The sequence below is a fragment of the Myotis brandtii genome, unplaced genomic scaffold (assembly GCF_000412655.1).
Source record: "Myotis brandtii unplaced genomic scaffold, ASM41265v1 scaffold470, whole genome shotgun sequence".
Classification (NCBI taxonomy): Eukaryota; Metazoa; Chordata; class Mammalia; order Chiroptera; family Vespertilionidae; genus Myotis; species Myotis brandtii.
Window position 1 is genome coordinate 2088682 of NW_005367953.1, and position 26870 is coordinate 2115551.

Here is a 26870-nt window from a genome sequence, read left to right on the forward strand (position 1 = left end):
AGCTCAATGCTCAACCACTGAGCCATGCCAGCAGGGATGTACTGACTCTAGTCTTGCTGGGCACAGCCCCTAGAGGTCTGCATGGCACTGGCGTCAGGCCACCTTCCATTCCTAGAACCCCTCCCAATCACTGCCACCCGCTCATGTCAGCTCTTCAGAAACATCTTAGGTAACACACCTCCAGGTAGCTTTACCAGTGTCCCCAGAAAACATGTCTCCCTTTTAGGCCACCTATAGCACAATTTTTTTGCCATAAATTTCAAGTACATTATTATACACTGTCTTCCACTGCTCATTCATTGATTCCCATACAGAAGTCCAACTCCCCCAACTTACTGTAAATAAAGTCAGAGCAGGGACAGGACCTTAGGGAGTTCATTTTAATTGAACGATTAATGTAATGTTTTCCCTGACTCTTACAATCTTATAATCGCACCTGTGTAAGAATCAATATATCAAGTTTTTTTCACATAATATATATTCTATAAGACCAAGATGAACAATACTGTCTGATTTATTAGCTACAACTAATGATTTTTACACAAAAGTAACTTTACAATCTCTTGTCAAATCCTAACTTTATATATCAGACTGAGGATGAAAGTATATAAAGAAATGTATCAGAAATTATTTCTAAGATTACTTTCAGAACTATTACCTTTCCCAGTGGCTACACACATTAGGGTCTTCAAGATTGAGAGGTGATGCTGTCTTTATCCAGTGGCATAATAATAAACAGAGAAATCCCAGGTATGTGTTCAAAGAAATAACCATTTTTTCTGACGAACACCCTAGAAGGAAAAAAAAAATCCAAATTAGAGATGCATTAAAATGACCCAAACAGAATTCCTTTCAGAACAGCAGCCATTTGGGACCAGTTGTCACCAAGGCTGAAACATGCATAACAATCATGTATTCAAATAGACGGGCCACCAGATTTCATGGTCCAGGAGAGAGAGGTGTTTCTTATGTGGTGCAGGGTGGCCACTGTGTTGTAAATTACTACAATGTGCAAATCATCATTAATTGCCACCACAACAAAAGCCCTTCTCATCCATGCCAGCTAACATTAAAGGAATCTACCAGAACAACTCAAAGCAACATGGGCGTCCAGGTTCTCTCATCAGGCATATTTCCCTTCTGGAAGAAGAAGGCTCACAGCGGAATCTGGCCCCATTGGTCCCAGAGCATAAATGATGAAACAGAAGCTTCATTGACTCAAGAGAGAAGCACCCTAGGCTCAAACTGAGATTCATTCAATGTGCACTGAATACTCTATCCCAGGCACTGTGCAAAACTGGACATAAAGCACAGATCTAGTTCCTGTCCCTACCCTTTAAGATATTTATAATTTAATAATTATGACATATATTTCGTATATTTAGTGCTTCAGTTTCCCTACCTGCTGCATAGAAACAAAAGCAGTTATTTGACAGCTATTTCTGTAAACCAGCTATTTCTACATAGGTGTGCAGAATAAAGCGTAAAACTGTTTGGAGGTCAGTGTTAGAGAAAATGAACCTGGTATTACTGAGAGGAAGAGACCATAATAGAAAAACAAATAGCAACATGGTGCATTTGTAAAACAGGGCAGCAAAAGGGATAGGAGAGGGAGGAGAACATTCCAAGCAGAGGAAACTGAAGATGAGGGAGGGCCAGGCACTTAGGAGGCTCAACTCAATTCAGTGGGAGAAAGAGACAGGGGGCATATCATGAGTTATATAGGCCACTGCAAAGTTTGTGAACTTCATCCAAGGATAAGGGAGACCTCAGAAAGGGTGCAGTGACACCAGATAGATCATTCTGGCTGCAGGGGAGAGTGACCTGAAGGAGGAGACTCTTAGAGGGAGATCAGGTAAGACACGACTTGGGGTGAATGAAGGAAGCAACATTGGAGTTGCAGGGAACTGGGACATTTTTAGGAAGTAGAACCCACAGGACTTGGTGACTAAATGTGAGAGTAAGAGAGAGAGAGAGAAGGGACTTCTGGTATAGCCCCTTGGGGGGAGGTGGGCCCTCACTGAGATGGGAAGCACAGAAGCCCTCCCCCTCTGGAGGATGAAGCTTCAGTTCAGTTTTAAATATGTTGTTTGAGGTTCCTATGAGATATTCAAATGAAGACACCCACGGGCATTTATTGAATGCTTACTATGTGTGAGGTCAGCTCCAGGGTATAACATTGTAATGGTATGTGCGTGGAAATCATACCCATCTCTTCACCTCCAGGGACTGAGCATTCAGTAAGAAGGAAAATTTTGTCATATTATGTAAAATTATCCTATATAATAAAAGCCTAATATGCAAATCGACCAAACAGCGGAACGACCAGTGGAACGACCGGTCGTTATGACACACACTGACCACCAGGGGGAAAATGCTCAACACAAGAGCTTCCCCCAGCCCGCAGGCCCCAGGCTAGGCAAGGCGGGTTCCAGCAGGGGTGGAGGGTTGGGGTGGGGGGAGGAAGCGGCACTGATCGCCCTGCCGGTCACCTCACAGATCGGCCCTGATTGCCAGCCAGGCCTAGGGACCCTACCCGTGCACAAATTTTGTGCACCAGGCCTCTAGTTTTATATAATCATTATACTGATAGACTTGAAATAGAAATCACTGGTCCATTTACCAATTTAAAATAAGCAATAACTAATTAAAACTAAGTAAATAATTAATTAAAATTAACCTGTCTATTGGTAAACTAGTGAAAGTAGCAACAACAGGCCAGATTATATGACCCATGCAGTTATTTTCCGGGTGATGGCTGGCATTTTGAGATGTTATACTAACTTTCCACACCATGAAGTTACCAGTTTTTAGTACTTAGGACCCAAGTGTATTAAATAATAACCTTGTGGTTTAAAAAAAAGTAAGTTATCTTAAAACAAACACATAAACAATAATATCAACAAAAACCTAATGTTAAGAAACAGTTTATCCTTCAAATTCAAAGGAATAGATCAAATGAAGAAGTATTAAATTATTCAAAAGCAGGACTGTTTATAAGGACAAGTACATCAGGTACATTATGACAAGTTATCTATATCTAAGCCCCCCCCCCCAAGATTAAAACCAAAAAAAAAGAATGTTTTATTGGAAAAAAGAAAAACTACATCATTAATTTGTAGAATAATTAAAAGATGGCGCAAGCCATTGGGAGAGGTTATGGACTTTTTAAAGGGGATTTCAATCCTCATGAAATAATTCCAACATTTAAAGCAAAATACAGCTTATAAATTGATTCAAATTATTGACATATCTCACAGGCTAACCATCAGGAAGTTGTAAAATCTGAAGCCTAACATTATATAACGAAAGCTATTCCACTGAATAGGAATGAATAAAAAGTAACGATGACAATAAACAACAAGAGCTAACATTTCCTGACTGATTACTGTGAGCCAGATGCACTGCTGAACCTTTTATGTGATTTTCCCATTTAATCCTCACAGTTACTTACCTAAGAAGTAGGTATTTTTATTGCCTCATTTCCCCAGTTGAAAACACATAAATTTACTGCTAGTGGCTTCCTCATCCATCAAAATAAGTAAACCTTTAATACACTTGATGTGAACAAATAAGCATGGCAAATATCTGTCTCATGGCCTTAGCTATGTCAGGCTAAGTATTTCGTTTCAATGAAGTGTGAAATGTGTATATTAATTTTCATTCTTTCCTCAAAGGCAAAACAAGGGCTGGTCAGCAGTAATCTGCCAACTACTCAAAAATAATTACACCTAGTTGAAAACTTTATATCCTGAATCACCATCTCAGATTCAAGCCATCCATTTCCCAATTAGAAATGTTTAGTCTGTAAAGTTAGAAATTGCTGCAAGCAATGAATCAAACTGCCCAAAAATAAAAAAGAACAACGTGGTGTGTTTTCCTTTAATGTAAAGATTTCAGCATGAATCTTTTTGGTAGTCCTCTTGTGTTGCACTTGACGCATGGCTTTCTGAAGGTTTTTACTTCTCTAAGGGGATGGCAGGAGGGGGAATAAAAGCAGAATTTAGCCACCTCGTTGCTTTTGAAATTCGGCATACAAAAAAATCAAACTACATTGCAAAGCTGCGGGCTGCGTTCATGAAAAGGAAAATATCAGTACATTTAAAAAATGTATTCATGCTCCATTTGGTACCTTATTCCCAAAGTATTTTCCAAATTAAAATGAGAAGATTAACTGAATTCGAGAACAATTTCCATTAAAGTATGAAATGTCAAATGCAAAAGGAATTGCTAGACTAAGAGGCTGGAATCATGCAAATTCACAAAAACCTGTTGCGAAAATAATCCAAACGTCTGTATAGGGACACATGGAGGCACCTCGGGAAGAGACGGGTGGGGCTCACTCTGAGGCGCCTGTAGACCCATGGGGGTCGAAAGTAGGGACAGCCAGACTGGAGGTCTAGAGGTTAGAAATCCAAAAAGGTGTCAGCAGGATAATGCTTCCTCTGACACTGAAGGAGCTTCGCATGCCAGGTCCCTGGAGCAGAAGTCTGCAGCTTGTCTTGTCTTCTCAGGACTTCTACTCAACCCAGGCCCACACTGGGGCATCAGCACCATTAAATCCTTCCCCTCGGAGGCTTTCCTGGCTCAGCACTGCGAGGCCGTGGAATTGGAGGACAGCGACCCCGAGCCTGGAGACCTCTTTCTGTTCAAGCTGCTGTCGCGACCGGACGTCGGTGCGGACCCACGTGGGTGTGTACTGTGGCCACGGAGAGGTCACCCACTTCGGGGGCAAAAATTCCGGTGGCCACCGGCCTCGCACGTTTCTAGGCTCCTGCGAAGAAGTCATTGTCTGCAAACAGGGGTGGTGCCACTGCTGCGCTCGGGCTCCCTGTGGCTTGTGCTGTGTAAACACAGCCACGTGGACCGCCACGCACTGGAGCGCTGCACGTGAAACCCTGGACTGGGCCCTGCCTCCCCATCAACCTACGCGCAGCACCTGTGTGAGCTTCCAGCCGCAATTGCTCAGTCTGGGGCCTAGCCTGGACCCTTCAAATCAGTGGTTCTCAACCTTGGCGGCACATTAGAATCACCTGGGAAGTCTTTAAAATCCTGATTTCTGGGCCTCATCCTCCGGAAATTCTGTTTCTTTGTTATGGGGTTGTGGCCACAACCCATAACAAAGAAACAGAATTTCTGGAGGATGAGGCCCAGATTTTAAAAAGATTTAAAAAGATTCCCAGGTGATTCTAATGTGCAGCCAAGGTTGAGAACCACTGCTTCAAATAGATCCACCTCCCATTAGCTTGGTGTCGGTGGACATGGGTTGACCATGGACTAAGTTGACCACAGGCCCTCCAGGGTGCGCATGGAGGCTTCAGAAATGGTCAGTAAACTATGTTCCGAAGGTGAAAAAAAAGTTGTGTATATATATATATATATAGTGGGAGGAGAAGACAATTCATAAATATTCCAACATTTCACTATGTTCAGAAACATGGATGATCCTTTTGTTCTGTCTAGTTTAATAAAGGCAATGACAGACAATCCAAATAAGATGCAGGGTGGCCCCCAAAATGTATACACACTTTGAATGATTATAAAATGTTTATGAACATAAGTTCATTTTCAAAATTTAAAAGAATCTACAGAACTGAATAATTTTCTTGCCAATGCCTGTTTTCAAACTGATGATCATTCTGGCCCAGGCACTGCTGATAAAGCAAAGCAATGGAATTGCAAACATCAAGAATCATTTTGTTAGGTATTTGTGCACCCTAAACTTGTCAACCGTTACCGGTTTTGTACCCTAAACTTTATCTGTATGTATCCCCATAAAAAATAAAGTCTAGTGGCACTTTAGGATAAATTTTCTTTGTTCAAAGCTTAGTCTGGCTTCACCCATTATTTCAAATCAGTTAAACCTAAAAAAGGAATGAAAATTGAGTTATCAGTTGTTAAATTGTGTATACATTTTGGGGGGAATGTCCTATATATTCTTTCCCTAGTTTATTTGTTCTATAGGTTCCATAGGTTTCCATGTGGGTACCTTTTTCCTTTATGTCAACCCTGAAGGAAGAAAGTTAATACATTTTTCTTCCTCATTTCTCTCTTTTAAGCTGTCATCTTATCTTACACTATAATTTTCCATTTTGCAGCACAACTGAAAACAAAATACCATCTTTAAAAAATAGCATTATTTTAATTTTTTTAAAAGGTGACACCGTGTCAATTTACTTTATTAAAATGGACATCTTGAAAATATTCAAAACTCTAAATTGGGTGGGAAGCTACTTCAGCCATCCAGCCAGTCTTCAGTCTTCAAATAACTTTTCTCCAGGTTCCATTTGACAAAATTTAAAATGTAAAAAAATAAAGAGTCATTTGCATGAACCCCCTACCGCCAAACTTGATTGCATTCCATATCATTCACTTAATTATTATGGAAAAATCAAAACAGAAAATCAGTATAACTGATTAGCATTGCTAAAGTGCTCCTATTAGAAAGAAGAAACACAGCAGGCAGAAGTTAACTCTTGCTGCCTAGGAAGGCAGGCTTTGCTTACCTACCACAAAAACACATGGTAAATAATCAGGATGAATAAAATCCTTACAATGCATGAGTCTGGCCTCTGATGATAGGGAATAGTTTCTCTATCAGTGTGTTAGGGAGAAATAAATAGTGGGGCGTTGACTAGCTGATTTATTTTTGCAACAACAGAGGGATAAATGATTCCAGACAATTCTTTCTGACTCTAAAATCGATTTCCTTCCTAGAATCATTAAGGGCACAGAGAAATAACTTGGGTGCCCTTATCCAGTTTTTTCTCAAGCTCATTTCTCTAAAGCCTTCTCACAGTTCTCTAAATGAAAATGAATTTCTTGATTAAGAATAGCTACATTTCCACAATCCACCCTGCAACACCCCCCCACCCCCCTCCGTACATGTTATGTATAAAGGATGTACTAGCTTTAACCTGAAAGGCTGCCTGGGTGGGGGATTAGATAGTGTGCTGTGTTCTTCCTGTGTCTTTGAGCCTGTGAATAGAGTATTAAATAACAATATTAATAGAGTATTAAATATGTCAAAAGAGTAATGCTTGCTTGTTGCCCTGCGATAATCCCAGATGAGGATTTCCCTGTAAATACTACTTGCTGATAAGAAGAAACCGTAAGGCATTGTCATGATTTCTATTTTCACCATCCAAAGCTAGTTATTCTAATAGCATATTATTTTTCCCAAGCATAACCATTCATTTGAAGCAATACAAGTTGATACATACTTTTTGTCTTGGGGGAGAGGGAAGGGCTCATGTCATTATGCTGACATTAAATACCGCAACAAAGATATTCCTCTAAGAAAAATTAAATCATGTTATAAGGGCAGTCCCACAGCATACCTTGGAAGCTGCTAAGAATATAAGTTAAATGAGTGTAGCTTTTGACATTAATAAAAAAAATTATCAAGCCCTATTTTATAAATTGATAATGGTTTCATAAACAACCAAAAAAAATCTCTAAATATTAGCATGAAGTGAGTGTTTAGTAACAGTTCTGGCACTTCACATCAAACAAATAGTGAGCAAAACCCGGGGGATGCCAGGCACTGAGATACCCCAAGGGAGCTCATCACCCCACGTGGAGAATGGGCACAAACGGACCATTTCAATACAGCATGATGCAGCCATGACTAAGGCCAGAGAATGCTGTGGGAACACAGAGGTACAGCTTCATCAACTTAACCAGCCACCCTATCTGGGGAGATCCTGGCTCCCACTTGTCATCAACTTTGGGAAATATTCTACAACGTCCCTATGAGCCCATCATCCACAATATATGAAACAAAATCCACAAACATATCTCACTAATGATCTATCATGCAAGCAACTGTGAGGACTATTCTGACTTAAGCGTTGCTGCCCTTGATAGTTTCAAATTTACTAGGATGGAAAATTACAAATAAAATATGATTATTTTTCAAATGAGTCAATGTGGAAATAAACTGATAGAGTTTTAAGAGGAGGAAAAAAATCAGTGTAAGTAGCAAAGGATCAAGAAAGAGGTTAAACTTGAACAGAGCTCCCAAAAGAAAAAGAACTAGAAGTCACTGAGTGCCTGCTTCAGCCTTCTCACCTTACACATGCAATCTCATCCACTAAGATCAGTGTTTCACCTGAAATCAGACAATGAACACAGAGCAGAGAATTCAGGGAGTCTGGATGATGACTTCAGTGTCTGCAATCTGCCCTCAGCATCACCTCTGGACAATAGGAAGGATTTGGGTAAATGAAAACCATGGGCCATAATGCAAAGAGAAAGGTGTGAGCCAAGTCTCGAGGGTGGAGAGCAGGAGCTCTCAAGGAATCTTGAGAAGTGGTGCTAGAAAGGGAGGTAGACTGGGTGAGCAGGGGTTTTGAGCACCAGACAAAGGAGGTCAGATGATTATTTTGTCTGCAGTGAAATGCACTTTAGTCTTGGAGAAGGGTGCATTTCTCTATGGAAGAGGTGTTTTGGAGATTAACACAGAGAAGGTGTGCAGAATCCAATGGAGAGGACAGAGACTGGGGGCAAAGAAAGTGGGTGGAAGTTAGAGCATTCAGGTGTGGGGTGAAACTGCCTATGCCAGGGTAGTAGCCTAAGGAATGGGAAGTATATGAGTATATGCCAATAAAAGAAAAAATTGGCAAGACTGAGGGAAATAATAGAAAATATGGCTGATATTAGAGACAGCTATTTGGGGTTTAAACCATTCTGAATCCCACTTCTGTTTTCTCAGTTTATTCTCTCTCCTACTGGGAAAACAATACACCTCTCTTTTTAATAGAAAAAGAAACTTCAAACACTACTACTTACTCCAGAATTTGGTGGATAAAATCATATTTCTTTTCCTAAACTTCTTAAAATTGAATATTCCTCAATAACATACCCATTCATTCTTCTCAACCTGAAGAGTCCTAATTTTTTTTGGTCTGTCCACACACACACACACACACAAAGAAAAGAAAAGAAAAAAAGAAGCCCTTTAATAAAATTTACTCTTTCTTTCCTGTTTTCAACAACTATGCATTGGCAGCCCTAATTATACCCTATTGTGATAGCCAGATGCCAGTTTTTAATGATTCCTGCCTTGTGTGAGCCTGTTTCACAATGAATAGAGTATTTGTACAACCAATTGGATATGGCAAAAATGACAGAGTATACTTCCGAATCTAGGTCACCAAAGGCAGTGCACTTTCCATCTTGTTTCTCGGGTCACCATTCTGCGGGAAGCCAGCTTCCCGGCGTGTCATTAGAACTAAAGCAGCCCAATGAAGAGATCCGAATAGAGAGGAACTGAGACCTGCCAACAGCCAGGTGAGTGGATCTTCCAGCCTCTGTCAAGCCTTAAGGTGACCATGGCCTCTGCTGACACAGTGACTACAACCTCATGAGAACCTGAGCCAGGACCACCAGCTAAGCTTCTCCCAAATTCCTGACCCACAGAAACTGTGAGGTGATGGTTAGTGTTTTAAGCCACTAAGCTTTGAGGTAATTAGTTACACAGCAATAGAGAACCCATCTGCCTGTATTTCAATATGTTGATATCCAAAATGTTTTGTTTGACTTGCAACATAGCTCTCAATAATGCCCACTATTTTGCCGCATCATCAGTGGCAGTAGCATACAGAGGGAACCACCTGCAGTGAATCTGAAATCTTTTCCCTACATGAGAACTCCTGGCAAGACCCCACACCTTCTAATTCCAATTTGTTATTTTGTTCCTCAAGGCATGGCCCTGGCAATGCTTGTGTTTTGAGGTGCACCTGCTGTTTTTCCATACAAAGCACTGGCCCAGATTATCCTACCATTTATCCTTAAGCCTTCAGCATTGTACTGCCCCGAAGAATTGACCTGCCTCACAGTGACTGGAGAGTTCGTCATGTGCTCTGTGCTGGCTCACGTATAAAACAGTGAATAAGTGCATTCTAGACTTCTCTCCAGGTTACCTTTTCACCTGCAAATAAGTGTTCGTTTTATTTTCCTGCAGTTGAACTAGTTTTCTATGATTATTTCTGATTAGATGGTATATGAAATTGAATTGCTATTTTTTAATTTTTATTTTGAAATAATTTCAAATTTCTTTGAGAGCTACAAAAATAGAACAAAGAATGCCCTTCACCCAGACTCACCAGTTGCTAACATTTTGCCACATTTACTTTGTCACTCTCTATCTACATAAACATATATATGCAAATCGTGCACTGGGGGGTCCCTCAGTCCGGCCTGCACTGATCGCAGTCTGGGAGCCCTCAGGGGATGTCCGACTGATGGCTTCGGCCTACTCTCCACAGGGAACGGTGAGAGGCCGGCCCTGCCCGAATCATACCGCCACCATCGCCAGTGGCCTCCCTCTGCTGGAGGCAACCCCGGCAGGCCCATCTGAGGACTGCGAGTGGCTGGCCCCGCCCCTTTGATCGCCCCTCTGCCACTGCTGGTCTCCGCTGTTCCCCCCATCGCCGTCCCCTCCTTCTGCCTGCTGGCATGCGCCTTGGCTGGCCTGCCACTGCCTGCTCACCAGCCCCACCTCCTGCTGACCAGTGGTTCTGCCATCCAGTTGATTTGCATATTATGCTTTTATTATATAGGATATATATGTATATATGTGTGTGTGTGTATATATATATATATATATATATATATATATATATACACACACACATATTTTTAACCACTTAAGAGTAATTTGTACAAATCATGCCCCTATACCTCTAAATACTTCAATATACATTTTTTAAGAATAAGGATATTTACCTATATAATCTAATACAATTATCTAAATGAGGAAATTTAACATTACTACTATCTAATGTACAGGCCTACATCATTTTTCATCAACTGTCCTAGTAATGTAATTATTTTCACACTGTTTTACATAGAAAATTTTCAATGCCTTTGTTGTAGAACATGCATTTATTCTTTCAATCACCAAACGCTGGTGAAGACCATCTTTGCCCTCAAAGAGTTGACAATCTAATGTGAAAGTAGTGTCATGTGAATGATAATGACAAGGTAATTTCACAAGTGATTAGGGTCTAAAGTAGGTTACAAAATAACTATTCAGAAAGTATTTTCAACTGATGCGTGGGCACAAAAGATGGCATTATTGAAGATTTTGCTGAGTAGATAAAATAGGGGAGGTTGCATCCAGAAGAAGCAAAGAGCAAAGGCAAGAGAGAACAATGGCCCAGAGAGAAAGGCAAATGGGCAAGATTGTCTGAAACACAGAATAGAGAAATGAGTGGGAGAGGAATGTTGCAGGCAGGTCAGGAATGGTGTTGAATAACATGTTTTAAGGTAAAATGTCCAAACACTTCATGGGCCGTCAGGTAGTCCAAGAGTGAACAGGTTTGGGAAAAATGAATGAGAAAATAGAACTTGACCAGCCCAGGAAGAAAGGGGGACTTACTGCCTTCTTTTTTCTTTCAACCAACAATACTGATTACAGAAGGTGAACATTTTAGGTTTAACCAATCCCCTGACACAAGCAGGAAAAAAATCTAATTGCTACAGAATAAACGACAAAAGAAGGCAATTTCCTTTAGAAAGAAAAAGTCGAATTGTAATAAAAGGAAAGAGGAAAAAATGTAATTCTCTGACATGCAGCAGGATGCTTGAGTGTCATCAGAATCTTGGGTCTTTCCTCACACATGGGAGTGGAACAGTAATGGGAAGCCTAAGTATTCACAAGGTTCTTATCCATGGTGCTTATCCATGGTATATGCTGCTTTAGTAGGAAAGATGGCAGCATTCACTCTGCCCCACCACTGGCATGACCGGGGACACCTACATGTCCCCTGCTCTCCTAACTCTGAGTCATTCTGTAACCCTCAATACCTGAGATACTCACTATTAGGACACAGCTGAGCAATCCAAGTCAAGCCATCCTTTTTCTCAAAGGCCATTTCTTAGAGACAAAAACACAGAGGAACATAGACCTGATGAGGAAAAGAATTTCCAGGGAACCAAGATTTTAGAAAAATTTCCTGTCAATTGCATCTATCCAGATTCCAATAAAACACACACACACACACACACACAACATTCCTCTATTTTTTAATGCTTCAAAGTAGATAATATAATTTAGGTTTCTATAATTCATTTGGCTCCCAACACTACATATGTCCTGGGTTCCACAGGCTTTTGTGCTGAAAATATAGAACAGAAAGTTACAGTTTAAGGCACTATGGGATCCAATCAAAATCTTTCATTTTATAGATGAAATAATTCAAGTCCCAAGTTATGATGACTTGACTATGATCACAGAGCTAGTACATGGGTAGTTGAGAGCTAGCACCCAGAATCAGGTATCTTTACTCCAGTCTGATCACGTCTCCATCAGGTAAAACAGCCAGAGTCTTTCTAAAAATTTTCCATCTCTGTGCTGAAGCAATAAATGCTTCTTGAAATGCAAATTCATTAAAAGTTAGATTCTCCAAGTGACTAAACTATTTCCTGGTCAAACTGAGACTCTGAATTAGAGGGTACATAAGGTATTTCCACATTTAGACTGTACAGATGTTTCAAATAATCAGTGACATCAAGACTCAGTTGCCATTCTTCCCAGGGTTACTCAACTCTGAACCACTAATCCAGACCAGGATGCGGAGTGACCACAGACATCTCCTGCAGCGGGCATTGCCACAAAAGAGTCTGGACACTTTTATCCTTATGGTTTTAAGCCCACATGGTCAAAATCTTTGAAGAATTGAGGCAAAATGTGAGGAAACTGCTGAGGAAGTATAAGTAGGCAGAAGAAGGTAATTATTCAAAGTTGCATTTGGCCAGGACATTCAGGAGAAAATTCCTGGGCAGCCTTCCCTTCCACCTCCGCTTCCTCACCAATCACATATAGATGCAAATATGAGAAGCCACAACCCAAACCCCAACTTTATGACTCTTAAAATAGGCCTTTGTTTTGGTAGATAAAGTGCCACATGCTGAAGTAGCAATACCACTTCCTGTGAGTATCTAGACAGACCTTGTATTCAAGAAGTGACCCTGTCTGACCCCGAGTAACAGTCCGAGAACAATCTCATATTGATAGGAAAATGAAGAGCCATTCTCCATACTACTTCCTTCATTCACACTATTCATAATTCTCTCTTCTTATTTCTCTGCATATTCTTACTTGTCCTTCTTTGCCATTTTTAGGGAAATACAGGACCTGGATGCCATGGGGAAGGAAAGAAATAGAGACTGAGGTACATTCTAGTCTGACTCAGTGTTAAACTTTGATCACTGACAAGTCACTTATTCTCTCTCTGCTTTATTTCCTTTTCAAGAATATCAGCCAGAAAAGCAGATATATTGTCAGGCGAACTTACAATGAGAGCTGAGTTTTCCACTTGCCTTTCTTATAAACCTTCAGAATGCCTAAGACTCATTGACATTTGTGTGAACACAGCCTTTAGCAGGAAGCTGGGCCAATACTCTAATTTTACAGATGATGATGCTCTGGTCCAGAGGAATTAAGTGCATGCACCAGGTCACAAAGCTATTTCATTAATAGCTTCTGTTTAGGCTAATATTGGGCCAAAATTCAAGATCCTGTGAGTTGGTCATGCACAATATTATGAATTGCTACATACAAAGATAATAATGATGAACTTACATTTGTTTCCTGGGGCTGATGCCAGTCTACATAGAGTGCAAATATACAAATTATAGGCCCTAGGGCTCTTATAAAAGTTTAACACTAAAATATTGAGGAAATGGCCAATATTTTAATAAGGCAACTTATGAATGCACCTTTTCATTCCAAAGAGGAAGGCGCTCACAATAAGTTATGTCTACTCAATCTGTTCATCAAAGGAGTAGATTAGACACAGACTTCGTAAAACTTTAGTTAATGGCTGTGGCGAAAGAGTTTAAAGGTAAATGGACAACCCCAATTTCTGCAGTGCAATGGTGCATTTTTGGTTCTCTGTGGTATCCTTGGTACCTAGAACAGCACCTGGCAGAGAGGAGGGCAAATGAATGAAGGAAGGAATTTAGAAAATAAAAAGTATAGTGAGGATGTGAACTTGAACAAAGAATTTAAGAAAAAACACTCATTTAAAAAAGAAAAAGATTTGGGTCTGGTAAGACTTCTCCAGCAAGATTTAGAATTGGTGAATTGGAAAAATAAAATTCTGTTGAAAAAATATATATATTTCAAAAATATATTTCAAGTATTTTCAAGAATAATAATTTTCATGTATCATAAGGCAGTTGTGCATTCCTTATGTACTTTAAAATACTTCTCTTTGTTTTTTTTTAGAAGTTCTCAGGATGCCTTTCACTTGTTAGTTTGAAATAGGGCATAGTTTTACAACTTTCATGGGCACTGCAGTAATTATCTCTTATTCTCAGCCACTTGTGCTTGATATGCTTATTGGAAGTGTTTTGTTTTGTTTTAAATTTGTTTTTCATTATTTTTCAGGCTGACGTGAATTTCCCAGTGGAAAAAATTGTTGCAACAGTTGTCATCTTTCACCTCATGTATTTATAAGTGTTGTATATCCTAGGATGATTTTACAATTTTTTTAAAAAAACATATCATTTGGCATTTTTATCTGCTTTCCAAAGTACTTTTAAGTTCATTTCAGCCAATGATGCCAACTGTACCTACTTATTATGGTCCCATCATTTTAAATTGTTTATCACTTTTATATTTTAGCAAAACCATCTATCAGGAATGAGGAAATGGTCAACTTTTGGTTGGATATTCCTAAAAAAGTCAAGTTTTTTACATTTTTTGTAACATTAGAATATGAAATAAAAAATTGAGAAATATATACCCCTGTCATTTATGATTAACTTAATTTTATTCCTCAGTCTAACTATTGCAATAGCAGCTAAGTCCTTTAGTTTAACTTCTTGTGGAAAAGATAAATAGGTTTTGCTGATAGTAAGTTTTTTTTAATTGAATTTATTAGAGTAACATTGGTTAATCAAAATATATAGGTTTCAGGTGTACAATTCTAATACATCATCTATATATTGTATTGTGGTGTGTTGTGTTCACCACCCCAAGTCAAGTCTCCTTCCATCACTACTTATCCCCCCTATACCTGAAATGAAGAAATACACTAGAAGGAATAAACAGTAGGTTAGATGAAGCCAAGTATTGAATCAGCAATTTGGAAGACAAGGTAGCAGAAAATACCCAATCAGAGTACCAAAAAAAAAAAAAAAAGTTACAGGGCCTTCTAGAAGAAGAAGAAAGGTGGGAGGGTGGAGGAGAGGGAGGAGGAGGAGGCAGAGACAAGAAGAAGAAAAAATAGAGAAATATAGTTATCCTATATAATAAAAGGGTAATATGCAAATTGACCCTAACAGCGGAATGCCTGGTTGCTATGACACTTCCACAGGGGGAGTTCTGCTCAGCCAGAAGCCGGCTTATGGCTGGCCAGCACAGCAGCGGTGGCAGGAGCCTCTCCCGCTTCCACGCCAGCGCTAAGGCTGTCTGACTAACGGCTTAGGCCCGCTCCCCACGGGGCCTAAGCCATTAGTCGGACACCCCCCGAGGGCTCCCGGACTGCCAGAGGAATGTCTGACTGGGGGATCGGGCCTAAGCTGTCAGTCAGACATCTCCTGAGGGGGTCCCAGACTGCGAGAGGGTGCAGGTCTGGCTGAGGGACCCCACCGAGTGCATGAATTTTCATGCACCAGGTCTCTAGTCTATATAAATAAAAGGCTAAGCAACCAACCGGTCGATATGACACGCACTGACCACCAGGGGGTAGATGCTCAATGCAGGAGCTGCCAAGCGACAGCAACTTTGCCCTCTCACACACAGGGACCCCTCGGGGGATGTTGGACTGCCGGTTTCAGCTTGATCCCCACAGGCCAGGCTGAGGGACCCCACCTGCTGGAAGGACCCCGCTCACTCCGCAGATGCCCCTCGAGCCCCAGCGCCGCCCCATGTGCAGCCGGCTAGGGAGGGACCACGGGGGGTTGGCTCCAGGGTGTGTCCGGCCTGTCTTGCCCAGTCCCACCCCGCCAGCCACCTTCTAATTAATTTCTTTTCAATGAGCATGAATCCGTGCACCGGGCCTCTAGTAAAGAATAAAATGGCAATCAATATGTACCTATCAATAATCACTTTAGCCCTAGCCAGTTTGGCTCAGTGGATAGAGCGTCGGCCTGCAGACTCAAGGGTCCCAGGTTCGATTCCGGTCAAGGGCATGTACCTTGGTTGCGGGCACATCCCCAGTAGGGAGTGTGCAGGAGGCAGCTGATTGATGTTTCTCTCTCATCGATGTTTCTAACTCGCTATCCCTCTCCCTTCCTCTCTGTAAAAAATCAATAAAATATATTAAAAAAATAATCACTTTAAATGTAAATGATTTAAATGCTCCAATCAAAAGACATATAAGTACTGTCTACAAGACACCCACCTCAAAATGCAAGATACAGACTAAAAGTAAAGGATGAAAAAAGATATTTCATGCAAATGGGAAGAAAAAAGAGCTGGAGTAGCAATACTTATATCAGACAAGGGAGACTTTAAAACAAAGGCTATAATAAGAGACAAATAATGACACTACATGTACTGATGGAAACTTGGGCTGCTTCTAAATCTTGGCTATTATAAATAACTAGAGGCCCAGTGCACGAAATTTGTGCATGGGTAGAGTCCCTAGGCCTGGCTGGTGATCAGGGCCGATCAGGGCCTTCGGCTGTCAGCCAGAGCCTCTCTTCCCCAGCAGCTGGCTGCTGGCCGCCGGCAGGGGCCTTCCTTCGTTCTGCGCCACCCCGTGGTCAGTGTATGTCATAGCAAGCAATCGAGGTCTCTGTCTCCCAGTCGAACTCCCGAGGGGACACTTTGCATATTAGCCTTTTATATATATAGATGCTACAATGAACACAGGGGTGCATATATTTTTTCAAATTAGTGTTTCTGGTTTGTTCAGATATATTCCCAGAAGTGGAAATCCCTGGGTCATAAGGCAATTCCATGTTTAACTTTTTGAGGTAACACCATACTGTTTTCCACAATGGCTGCACCAGTCTGCATTCCCACAAACATTGTAAGAAGGTTCCTTTTTCTCCACACCCTTGTTTGTTGATTTATTGATGGTAACCATTCTGACAGGTGTGAGGTGATATCTCATTGTGGTTTTAATTTTCATTTCTCTGATGTTGAGCATATTTTCATATGTCTATTGACCGTCTGTATCTCCTCTTTGGAGAAGTGTCTATTCAGGCCCTTTGCCTGTTTTTTAATTGGATTGTTTGTTGTTTTTATGGTGTTGAGTTGTATATATTCTTTTTAAATTTGGGGTATTAAGCCCTTATCAGATGTATCATTGGCGAATATGTTCTCCCATTCAGTGGGTACATTTACACAATGGAATACTACTTGGCATACAAAAGAAGGAAATCTTACTTTCTGTGACAGCATGGATGGACCTGGAGAGTATTATGCTAAATGAAATAATCCAGTCAGTAAAAGACAAGTACCATATGATTTCACTTATATGTGGAATCTAATAAACAAAATAAACAAATAAACAAAATAGAAACAGATTCATAGATACAGAGAGCAGACTGTCAGCTATCAGAGGGGAGGGGAGTTGGGCAGCTGGGTGAAATAGGTGAAGAGATTAAGAAAAAAAACTCATAGACACAGACAACAGTATGGTGATTACCAGAGGAAAAGGGAATGGGAGGAGGTAGAAAAGAGGGAAGGGGAGCCCTAACTGGTTTGGCTCAGTGGATGGAGCATCGGCCTGCGGTCTGAAGGGTCCCAGGTTCGATTCCGGTCAAGGGCATGTACCTTGGTTGCAGGCATATCCCCAGTGGGGGGGGGGGTGTAGGAGGCAGCTAATTGATGTTTCTCTCTCATCGATGTTTCTAATTCTCTATCCCTCCCCCCCCCTCTCTGTAAAAAACCAATAAAATATATTAAAAAAAAAAAGAAAAGAGGGAAGGGGAGATAAATAATGATGGAAGGATACTTGACTTTGGGTGGTGAAAACACAATGCAATATACAAATGATGTACCTTGAAACCTAAATAATTTATTAACCAATGTCACTCCAATAAATTCAATAAAAATTTAAAAAGGAGAAGATAACATATAAACAAACAAAGAGAATCAAATGTTACTTCCTTTTAGAAGAGCTCCCAGGCCAGTCTAGACATCCTTCTTCTTTGCTCCCATAATCCTTGGGAATCCTGGGAGTAGATGATGTGGATTTTGACAGAGTAGTTACACACACTATTTTATTCACCATTTTCTTACTCATCTCTCCACTAAGTAGTGAACTCCTTAATGTCAAAACAGTACACTATTCTTCTCTACATCTTCTTGCCACATATGGAGCACTTAACTTCTTGACCACTGATTGACTGAATGAATGAATGAATGACCCATAGGAAAAATAAAGCTCAAATTATATAAATCAGTTGTTCTGGATCTTGAAATATTTTTCCCAATATAAAAGGAAAGAAAGGTCACAATTGTCCCATTTAATTTCTAAACTATACAACTGTAAAGGAAAATCCCAGAGTTGCAACAAAATGATTGCAATACTAATTATTATAAGTAGAGGAAAACAATGAAAGTTTTGCCATAAAATTATTGTTTTAATTAGAGAAAAAAATGTATGTTGTTTCTGAAGAGAATCTATGGATACTTTCAAGGGCTTAATGAATAGTTATTCTGTAATTTCATTTAAAAGCTTAAGGCTTTCTTTTCATTGGCATTCCTTTATTCTCAGTAAGTAGCCCTGCTTAAGCATGGGACAGGATCCTTTGACCTGGTATTTGTCTCAGCTGTGGGCAAAGTGAGGTGACCAGGAGCATACATTTGGGAGCTGCAAAGGGAGGGTCCAAGATGGGCTGGGAGTCAGGCAACAGAAGTCACAAAGGAAGATAAAGGAACCAGGAGCAAAAGAGAAATGGAACCAAATTCTCAAGAGCTGTGCTAAGAACTCTTTGGAAGAATAGTGTCCTCGTGGTTGAAAGCACAATTCCTATGGCCTGCCAGTGCGGGCTGGCAAAGAGACGCAACTCAGCAAACCTCACCGGAAAAACAATTCTGGAAAAACCCCAAAATGAACCCTCAATAATTAGCAGTTTATCACAGTCCACAGCAACTGAAGAACTGCCCTGCTTCAACATGTTCATGAAGTGTAATATAAATACAGTTTACAAAAGGGAACGATAATATTATAAAGTGATTTAAAATATATTCTTGAAATATCATCAGAAAGAAAAAGAAAGGGATTCAGATATAGTTTAAAGTTTAATTTTTGAGAAGTAACTAAGTTCTTTGGTGGTCTTCGATGAAGGTCACATTGTAAATACAAGTAAAAGAATAATTGTCATGGACCCTTAATGAACATGTGTACATTACCCAAATGTGGCAAGAAAATGAAAAGCACAGGTGGGCATAAATGCACTAAGTATAATGTTAAGAATAAATAAATGAATAAATAAACTGTAACATTATTATCAAAATAATTACAGGTTTCATGGTGAATATCACCTTTATTTTTAAGCAGATTTTGATAATTCTTTATGGCAATTTGAACCAAAGAAGCTAAAGGTATTTGAACTAAAGCTATGAGTTCTGGATTTTGCACGGTCACGGGCTTTGCAATTTATGACATTATCTTTAATCTCTTTTCTTCTTCATTCTTTTTCTTTTAAAATGTCATTTCCCTTTTGCCTTTATTCCTTTTTAGTTTTAATTTCAAAATCTCTAATAGCTATATCTTCACATTATCATAAATACTGGAAACTACTGGTAACAGAAACCATTCAAAATTAAGTTGACCCCATCACATTGAACACATTAGTGTCCTTCTTATGAAGAAGCAATTCCTATAAGCTATATTACTGTCACTTGTTCAAGGATTTTAACTTTCTAATCATTTAATTTAAAAAGGGAAAATAAAATCTAATGAATTTAAACTATGCATAAAGACTATCTTAATAGAAGAATCTACGGAGGATGGAAATTGTTTCCTACATGAATTTTATTTTTTCTGCCTTGCTAATTTGATAGTGTTTATGATTCACTCCTATGAATCCAGGTCAACATATAAGCCTCAGTAATTGTTTAAAATTTTAATCATTACATAAGCTTCCTGTCAACTTATTTCTCTCTCTGCAATAATGTATTTTCTGAATGGGAACACATCATATCTAGGACATAAGTAAATATATTCTTTAGTCTATTCACTAAAAACTGCACAGAAATCTCTGATGGAACCAACTTTTCACATCCTTCATCTGATGCATATATGTTACCTTGGGCTACTGGTCATCTTTTGACATAACCAATCACATCTCCTGAACTAGACTCCTTGAAAGCAGAGACCATGCCTTTGTCTTGTCTTACACTCCACTCCTCCCTAATTTCTACCTCTCTCCCATCTGGGAGAATATAATAGATACTCAATAAACGGTCAACTGAGTTAGATCAAAACTTGGGGCTATGGAGCACACAACATTCACATCATCTTTAAGGCTGGAGGGCAGTCAGGGGATCATATCCTGTGAGTCACAGACAGTTGATATGAGCCCAGAGGCTTGAAATGAGAGGCTAATAACTGAGAACAGGATCCATACCTGGGGAAAACAATGAATCAGTGGGACCCTGAGTAACTTGGAGAAAGGATCCCTGACGTGATCTATTCCTCCAGGAGGTGGCACGTTAGCTCAGAGCCACTCTTGGTTGGCCAAGTTGACACTTCATCTAATAAAGGCATTATCATGAATTTATAGAAATATTCCCCCAACAATGAAATTGGAACTAAAACATAAACTGTATTATTCCAGATCTTTGTTATTATTAAGGAAAATATAAAAAAAACAAAAACTAATCTGAATCTTATTTAAAGGAAAAGATTGCTCTTCTCATAACTGAATAGTCCTGAAAACAGTGTCTTTGCTTGAACTGTCACAGTTCTTTCCCACTGTACCTAGGATGTCTCACTTTTTGATGTATGCTGTCTATAGAGATTGTTTCTTAAAAAACATTTTAATGTGGTAAAATCTGAGTGTTCACATGCCTATTTTCATCTTTGGAAAGAAATATGATTGACATCAATGACATAAAATGTTGTCTTAAATGCATAAAGGGGGTAAAAAATGAATTACAAATGTTAGGTATTGGATAGCAAACAAATATGGAGGACCATTAATGGTATGGCTTTACATGATGTATGTGTGTATACAACTGTTAAATACAGCATATTCCTTGTCAGGGCTAACCAGAAGAGCAGGTCAAGTTTATGCTTTACTAATTAAAGAATTGAATAAATTAAATCTTGATTATGCTTTATGAAACATCTGCTTCACTAGCTCCAAGTAAGAGAGCTTAACTTAAGAATCTAGTCACCTACAAATTCTCTTGGAATATCCTGAAAAACCCAAATTATGCATTTAGGAGTCAAGGAAATAAACCAATAATTTTATAAAGTGGGATCCAAGGCCTTTTCAACATATCTGTCCCAATCTCTATGCCTATGGCCATACTGGATTAGAAACAAACAAAAAATCATCTCTATGATATACATGCAGCTTCAAAATCTACACTATCCAATAGTATAGCAACGTAGAGACATGTCAGAAATGGGCTAAGCACTTGGCTGTCTTTCCCGACTACATGGTCACGGAGAACCAGCTCTGAGCCATCAGGAAGAGCTCCGAGGGAAGTTTGAGCCATGTTCTCTTACGATGGAGGACATGTATTTCCTCTACCTGTCCCAAGTCATTAAATTCTCAGATTCATTTTCTTTAAAGATGAGCCAGACTCATGTTCATCATTAGAAAAAAGAAAGAAGGAAAAACACGCTTAATGAAGACATTTGCCTTAGAAGCTGCCACAATCAAAGACAGGCCTTTTCAGATGTAATTAAATTTTTTTCCACGAAAATTTATCAGATTAAAATATGGTAATTGACCATGGTTTCAGGCTATCTGAAACCTTAGCAAGATTGAAAGCAGAAGTTAATTTCTTGCTCTTAACAGTATAATTTGAACCAAAGAGAATCAGGGAGCATTTTCTAGTCTCCCAAGCACGTAAAAGCTAAAACTGTTTATTTATATCCAAGGGACTTAAAGAAACCTGATTGGACCCCAGGAGTCTGCATATGCTTTGTATTGGAGTGAAAATGGCAGCCCAGAAAAAACAGAACTGTCCACCCCCAAACTGATCCAACCTTTCCCTGGCAGCGCCCTGGGCCACTGTGGCCCTAGGAAGAGAGCCCTTGCAGAGATGGCATTTTTGAGGACATCGGTGTGCCCAATTCAAAAATCAGCGTGATTGGGGGTTTAATGAGGCACTTTGTTATTCCCTGCAATAAAAACGAAAAAATAGAGACAGAGTTCTTCAGGCTTAATTACCACATCTGTTATTAGGCACTTTACCATGATTGACTGGAGTGTATGTCGGACACGGTGCCAAAAAAGCCTCCCCATAAAAGCAGTTTCCTGCTCGCTGCCTGAATGGCATTGGTCTCTGTTACAACTAGGATTTCCATGGCAAACAAGCAAAGCTTGGCTCGCACAAGCCCCTGTGCCAGCTGAAGGCACTTTTTCCTGGTGCCAGTTAAGCTGGGAGCAGGGCCTGGGTCGCTTGCTCTGCCTTTTGTGTCTCTCTCCGGCTAGGGCTCCACCACGTTTCCCTGCAGCCCATGATAAAGGGAACAGGTGAGAGGAAGGAGCAAGGTGAGACTAGGAGGGGCTGAGCTGTGGCCTGTGGTGATGCCTACTTGCAGACATTAAAATTAGGAGTTAAGATGTGATGCTGCAAAGGAAAAGCATTTCCTAGCTCCTAAGGTCTCTATGGCTTTCAAATGGGTAGTTAACATGCAACCCCAAAGCCAATTTCTCAGGAGACCTAGTTCCTTGGATGTCTTGGGCTCTCTGAACCAAATTGGACTTTAGGCATTTAGTGTCTCATTCTGTGACATACATACTGGAGAAACTTATTGCCATTGTTCCTTGTCCCCAGTAAAGCTGCTCATGGATTCCTGCAAGTCTGGGTATGCAGGCAAGTGGGGAATCTACTAACTAAACTGCAGCTCATTTGAAGAGGATTGCCTTCATAAAGTAGGCCATCATTCGACTTTTCTAAAGTGAAAAATACAGACACCCACAGCTCTCCATACCCCTAAGTCAAGTTACTGTGCAGGCTATTGCATGGGGACAATTGTTGACACAGAAAACCACTCTTCAGATCAGATACACACCAGGTAGGGAAACACACAAATACTCACCTAACCCTGGTTGTTTAAACAATAGCCCAATGCTACAGAAATTGTGTCAGATGGTTGTAATGTAAGCAATGAGAAAAGACTGTAAAACATGAATACCTTGTGAATACATTCTCCTGGAACAATCACGGATAAAGAACAATGTCCTGAAGCATTCTCTCTCTGTGCCTTATTTGCCCTTTGAGGATGAGATTGTATATATTTACTAGAGGCCTGGTGCACGAAATTTATGCACGGGTCCCCTCAGCCCACCCTCTTGAAATCTGGGACCCCTTGGACATCCCTCTCACAATCCAGGACAGCTGGCTCCTAACCACTTGCCTGCCTGCCTGATTGTCCCTAACCACTCTGCTTGCCTTCCTAATCACCCCTAACCACTCTGCCTGCCTGCCAGATCGCCCCTAACTGCCTCTGACTCGGCCCCTGCCACCATGGCTTCGTCCGGAAGGATGTCTGGAAGGTCTTTCGACTGTGTGGTCTAATTAGCATATCATGCTTTTATTATTATAGATGATGTACTACTCCATTGCTTTCTTGTATCAGGCAATGTCCATGGTGTTTAGATGTGTGGCTACTATTAGTGGTGTTCTGTGTACAGAATATAATCCAGAAATAATGAGTCAAGTATGAGAAATTGGCAAGCAAGAAAAGGATTTTCTAAGCTATTAAAAAGTTCTACCAGCATTATAAAAATAAAAATATTTGGTGTTTCCTAAAAAAGAATGAACATTTATAAAAGCCATTGTCTATGCGCTTGGAGAAGTGTACATGGAACACCTATTCTGTTCTTGGGATGGACTATCACTTTACTAGAGGTTCGCCATAGGGCCAACCCACTCTTCAACAGTCTGTCCAGCTTCAGAGGAACGGGGGCTTTAGGAAACAGATCTCAGCCTTCGCAGACAAATGATGGTCTGGTGTGGAATCTGTCATACACTTCCTGCAAGTCGAGATTGCTAGAGGGCCCTCTCACATTCATTCCTCAGACTTCTTAAATCTGGCCTTTCTCTCCCCAGCCCCTATGATTGAGGCTCTTTTCAAACTAAGTCGTTCCCTCACTCTCTCTTTTTCATTATCCACAAAAGAGCCTTTGTGATCCCTTGAGGACAGAAGGAAGATGAAATTAACAGAGCACAGCAGAAAGTGAAATTAACCATTTCTGAACTTATATAAAGGCCACTCTCCAAATAAGTAAAAAAGAGCCGTTTCAGAGCCAAATCTCTTCAAAAATAAATTTCCACTAGTAATGGTTTTGTGGTATTACAGAGAAAGGAGCTATGTGTGAAATACCTAAGAGCAATTTGGCAATGATTTTTTAGATATGACACCAAAAGCACAAGCAACAAAAGAAAAAAACAGATATGCTGGGCTTCCTAAAAATTAAAAATTTTGTGTATCAAAGGACACTAACAACAGAGTGAAAAGGCAACCCACACAATGGGAGAATATATTTGCAAATTATATATCTGATGAGGGATCAAAATTCAGATTTACAAAAACAAAAAACAAACAAAAAAACCATACAACTCAACAACAATAAAACAAACAACCTAATTTAAAAATGGGCAAAGAAGTTCAATTGATATCTCTTTAAAGAAAATATACCAATGGCCAATATGTGCAGGAAAAGATTTTCAACATCACTAATCATTAGGAAAATGCGAATCAAAACCACAATGAGATACCCCTGCACATCCATTAGGATGGCTACTATTAAAACAAAACAAATAAAAAGCAGAAAATAAATGTCGGTGAGGTTGTGGAGAAGTTGGAACCCTGTGTATGGTTAGGAATGCAAAATGCTACTACTATTAAAAACAGTATAACCGTTCCTCAAAAAATTAAACAGGGAATCGCCAGCCCTAGCTGATTTGGCTCAGTTGATAGTGTCAGCCTTCCGACTGAAGGGTCCCGAGTTTGATTCCGATCAAGGGCACAGGCCCCAGTTGTGGGTTTGATCCCCAGTAGGGGGCATGCAGGAGGCAGCCGATCAATGATTCTCATCATTGATGTTTCTGTCTCTCTCTCCCTCTCCCTTCTTCTCTGAAATCAGTAAAAATATATTTAAGAACAAATAAGTAAATAAACAGGGAATCACCATATGATGCAGCAATTCCACTTCTGGGTGTATACTCTAACGGAATGAAAGCAGGGACTCCAACAGATTTGTACACAGATGTTTATAATAGCATTTCACAATACCCCTAAAGTGGAAATACTACAAATGTCCATTAATAAGTGATTAGATAAACAAAATATGATATCTATATATATAAAAGGCTAATATGCTAAGTGTCCATCCAACCAGTCGCTATGATGTGCACTGACCACCAGGGGGCAGCCCTCAACACAGGAGCTGTCGTGATGCGCACTGGCCATTTACAGAGAAACAGCACCGCGGACCTGCTACCCACAAAGCAACACTCGGCTTCCTCCAAGTGGGACACAGGCCCCGCCACTACCCCAGAGCGACACCCCACCAAATCACAGCCAACATTGCCAAGACCTCATGGTGCAAAATGCAGCCCGTAGCCAAGCCCAACCCAGAAACGGTGGCTGTAGGCGCCAGGTAATGACGTCACATAGCAACACCCAGCTTCTTCTCCCTAAGCAACTAGCCTCCTTGGAGTTTCTCCAGCCCAGGAACCCGACTTGCTTTATAGCCAGGTGCAAAAATCTTACACCTTAACCAAATATCTGTGAAGTGTTTTCCTGTGCCTCATCTCATTTGACCCTCATAGAAGTCCTGGAGTAGGTAGATAGGAGACTCGGTAGAATCCTATTTTCTTTCATTAGTTGGAAAATGGAGATTTAGAAAACTTAGAAATTTGACCCGACTGAAATGAAGTAAGAAATGGTGGAACTTGAAAATGACTTCAGGTTTTCTTACTGCACAGAATGTAGTCAAACACTGTTGCAGTTAAATATTTTACCCTTTGTTCTCCCTGCGTGATCTACAATAATAATCTGCTTCGTATTAATATTACACTGTTGCTGACAATTGCCTGAAAGAGAAGTTGGGGTGCTTCACTGGGCTGGAAAAAGTTTAGCTAAATCAGAAAGCAGGTCTAATTAAGCAAGTTTATTCTATATCTATCAAAGGCTAAGTTGACTCGCACATGCATGATACATATAAAGCTCTCACTAGCACCAATCGCATGCGTGTGTTTCGATCTGTCATTGTCGATCGTGTGAATTTGGGACACTTCTATTATAGAGAAAGGGAGAATAGCAATATTAAAATATTTCTTCTAATTAATTTCCTTTCAATTTATACAAATTCATGCACTGGGCCACTAGTATAAAATATTAATCAGCCTTAAAAAGGAAGGCAATTCTGACACATGCTACAACATGGATCAACCTTAAAGACATTATGCTAAGTGAAATAAGCCAGTCATAGAAGGCCTCTTGTATACTAGAGCCCTGGTGCACGATCCCTAGCTGGCAATCGAGGCTAATTGGGGCCGGCCAGCCGGAAGGAGGGACTGCGGGAGGTTAGCTATGGGAGCGCACTGACCACCAGGGGGAAGCTCCTGCACTGAGTATCTGCCCCCTGATGGTCAGTGCATGTCATAGCTACTGGACGGTCATCCAGTCTTAACGGTCGCTTAGGCTTTTATATATAGACTAGAGGCTCCGGGCCCAAAAAATTTTGCACTGGGGGGGGGG

General features: G+C 40.3%; 1 protein-coding gene across 1 annotated transcript in view; it reads right to left on the bottom strand.

The window, feature by feature from the left end:
• MEGF10 (multiple EGF-like-domains 10) overlaps positions 1-26870 on the bottom strand; it is a 168622-nt gene that overhangs the window by 121365 nt on the left and 20387 nt on the right. The window contains exon 2 of the mRNA XM_005875838.2: positions 659-791. Coding sequence (XP_005875900.1) covers positions 659-774 — 116 coding nt within the window. The 5' untranslated portion in view covers positions 775-791. The remainder of the gene's footprint in view (positions 1-658; positions 792-26870) is intronic.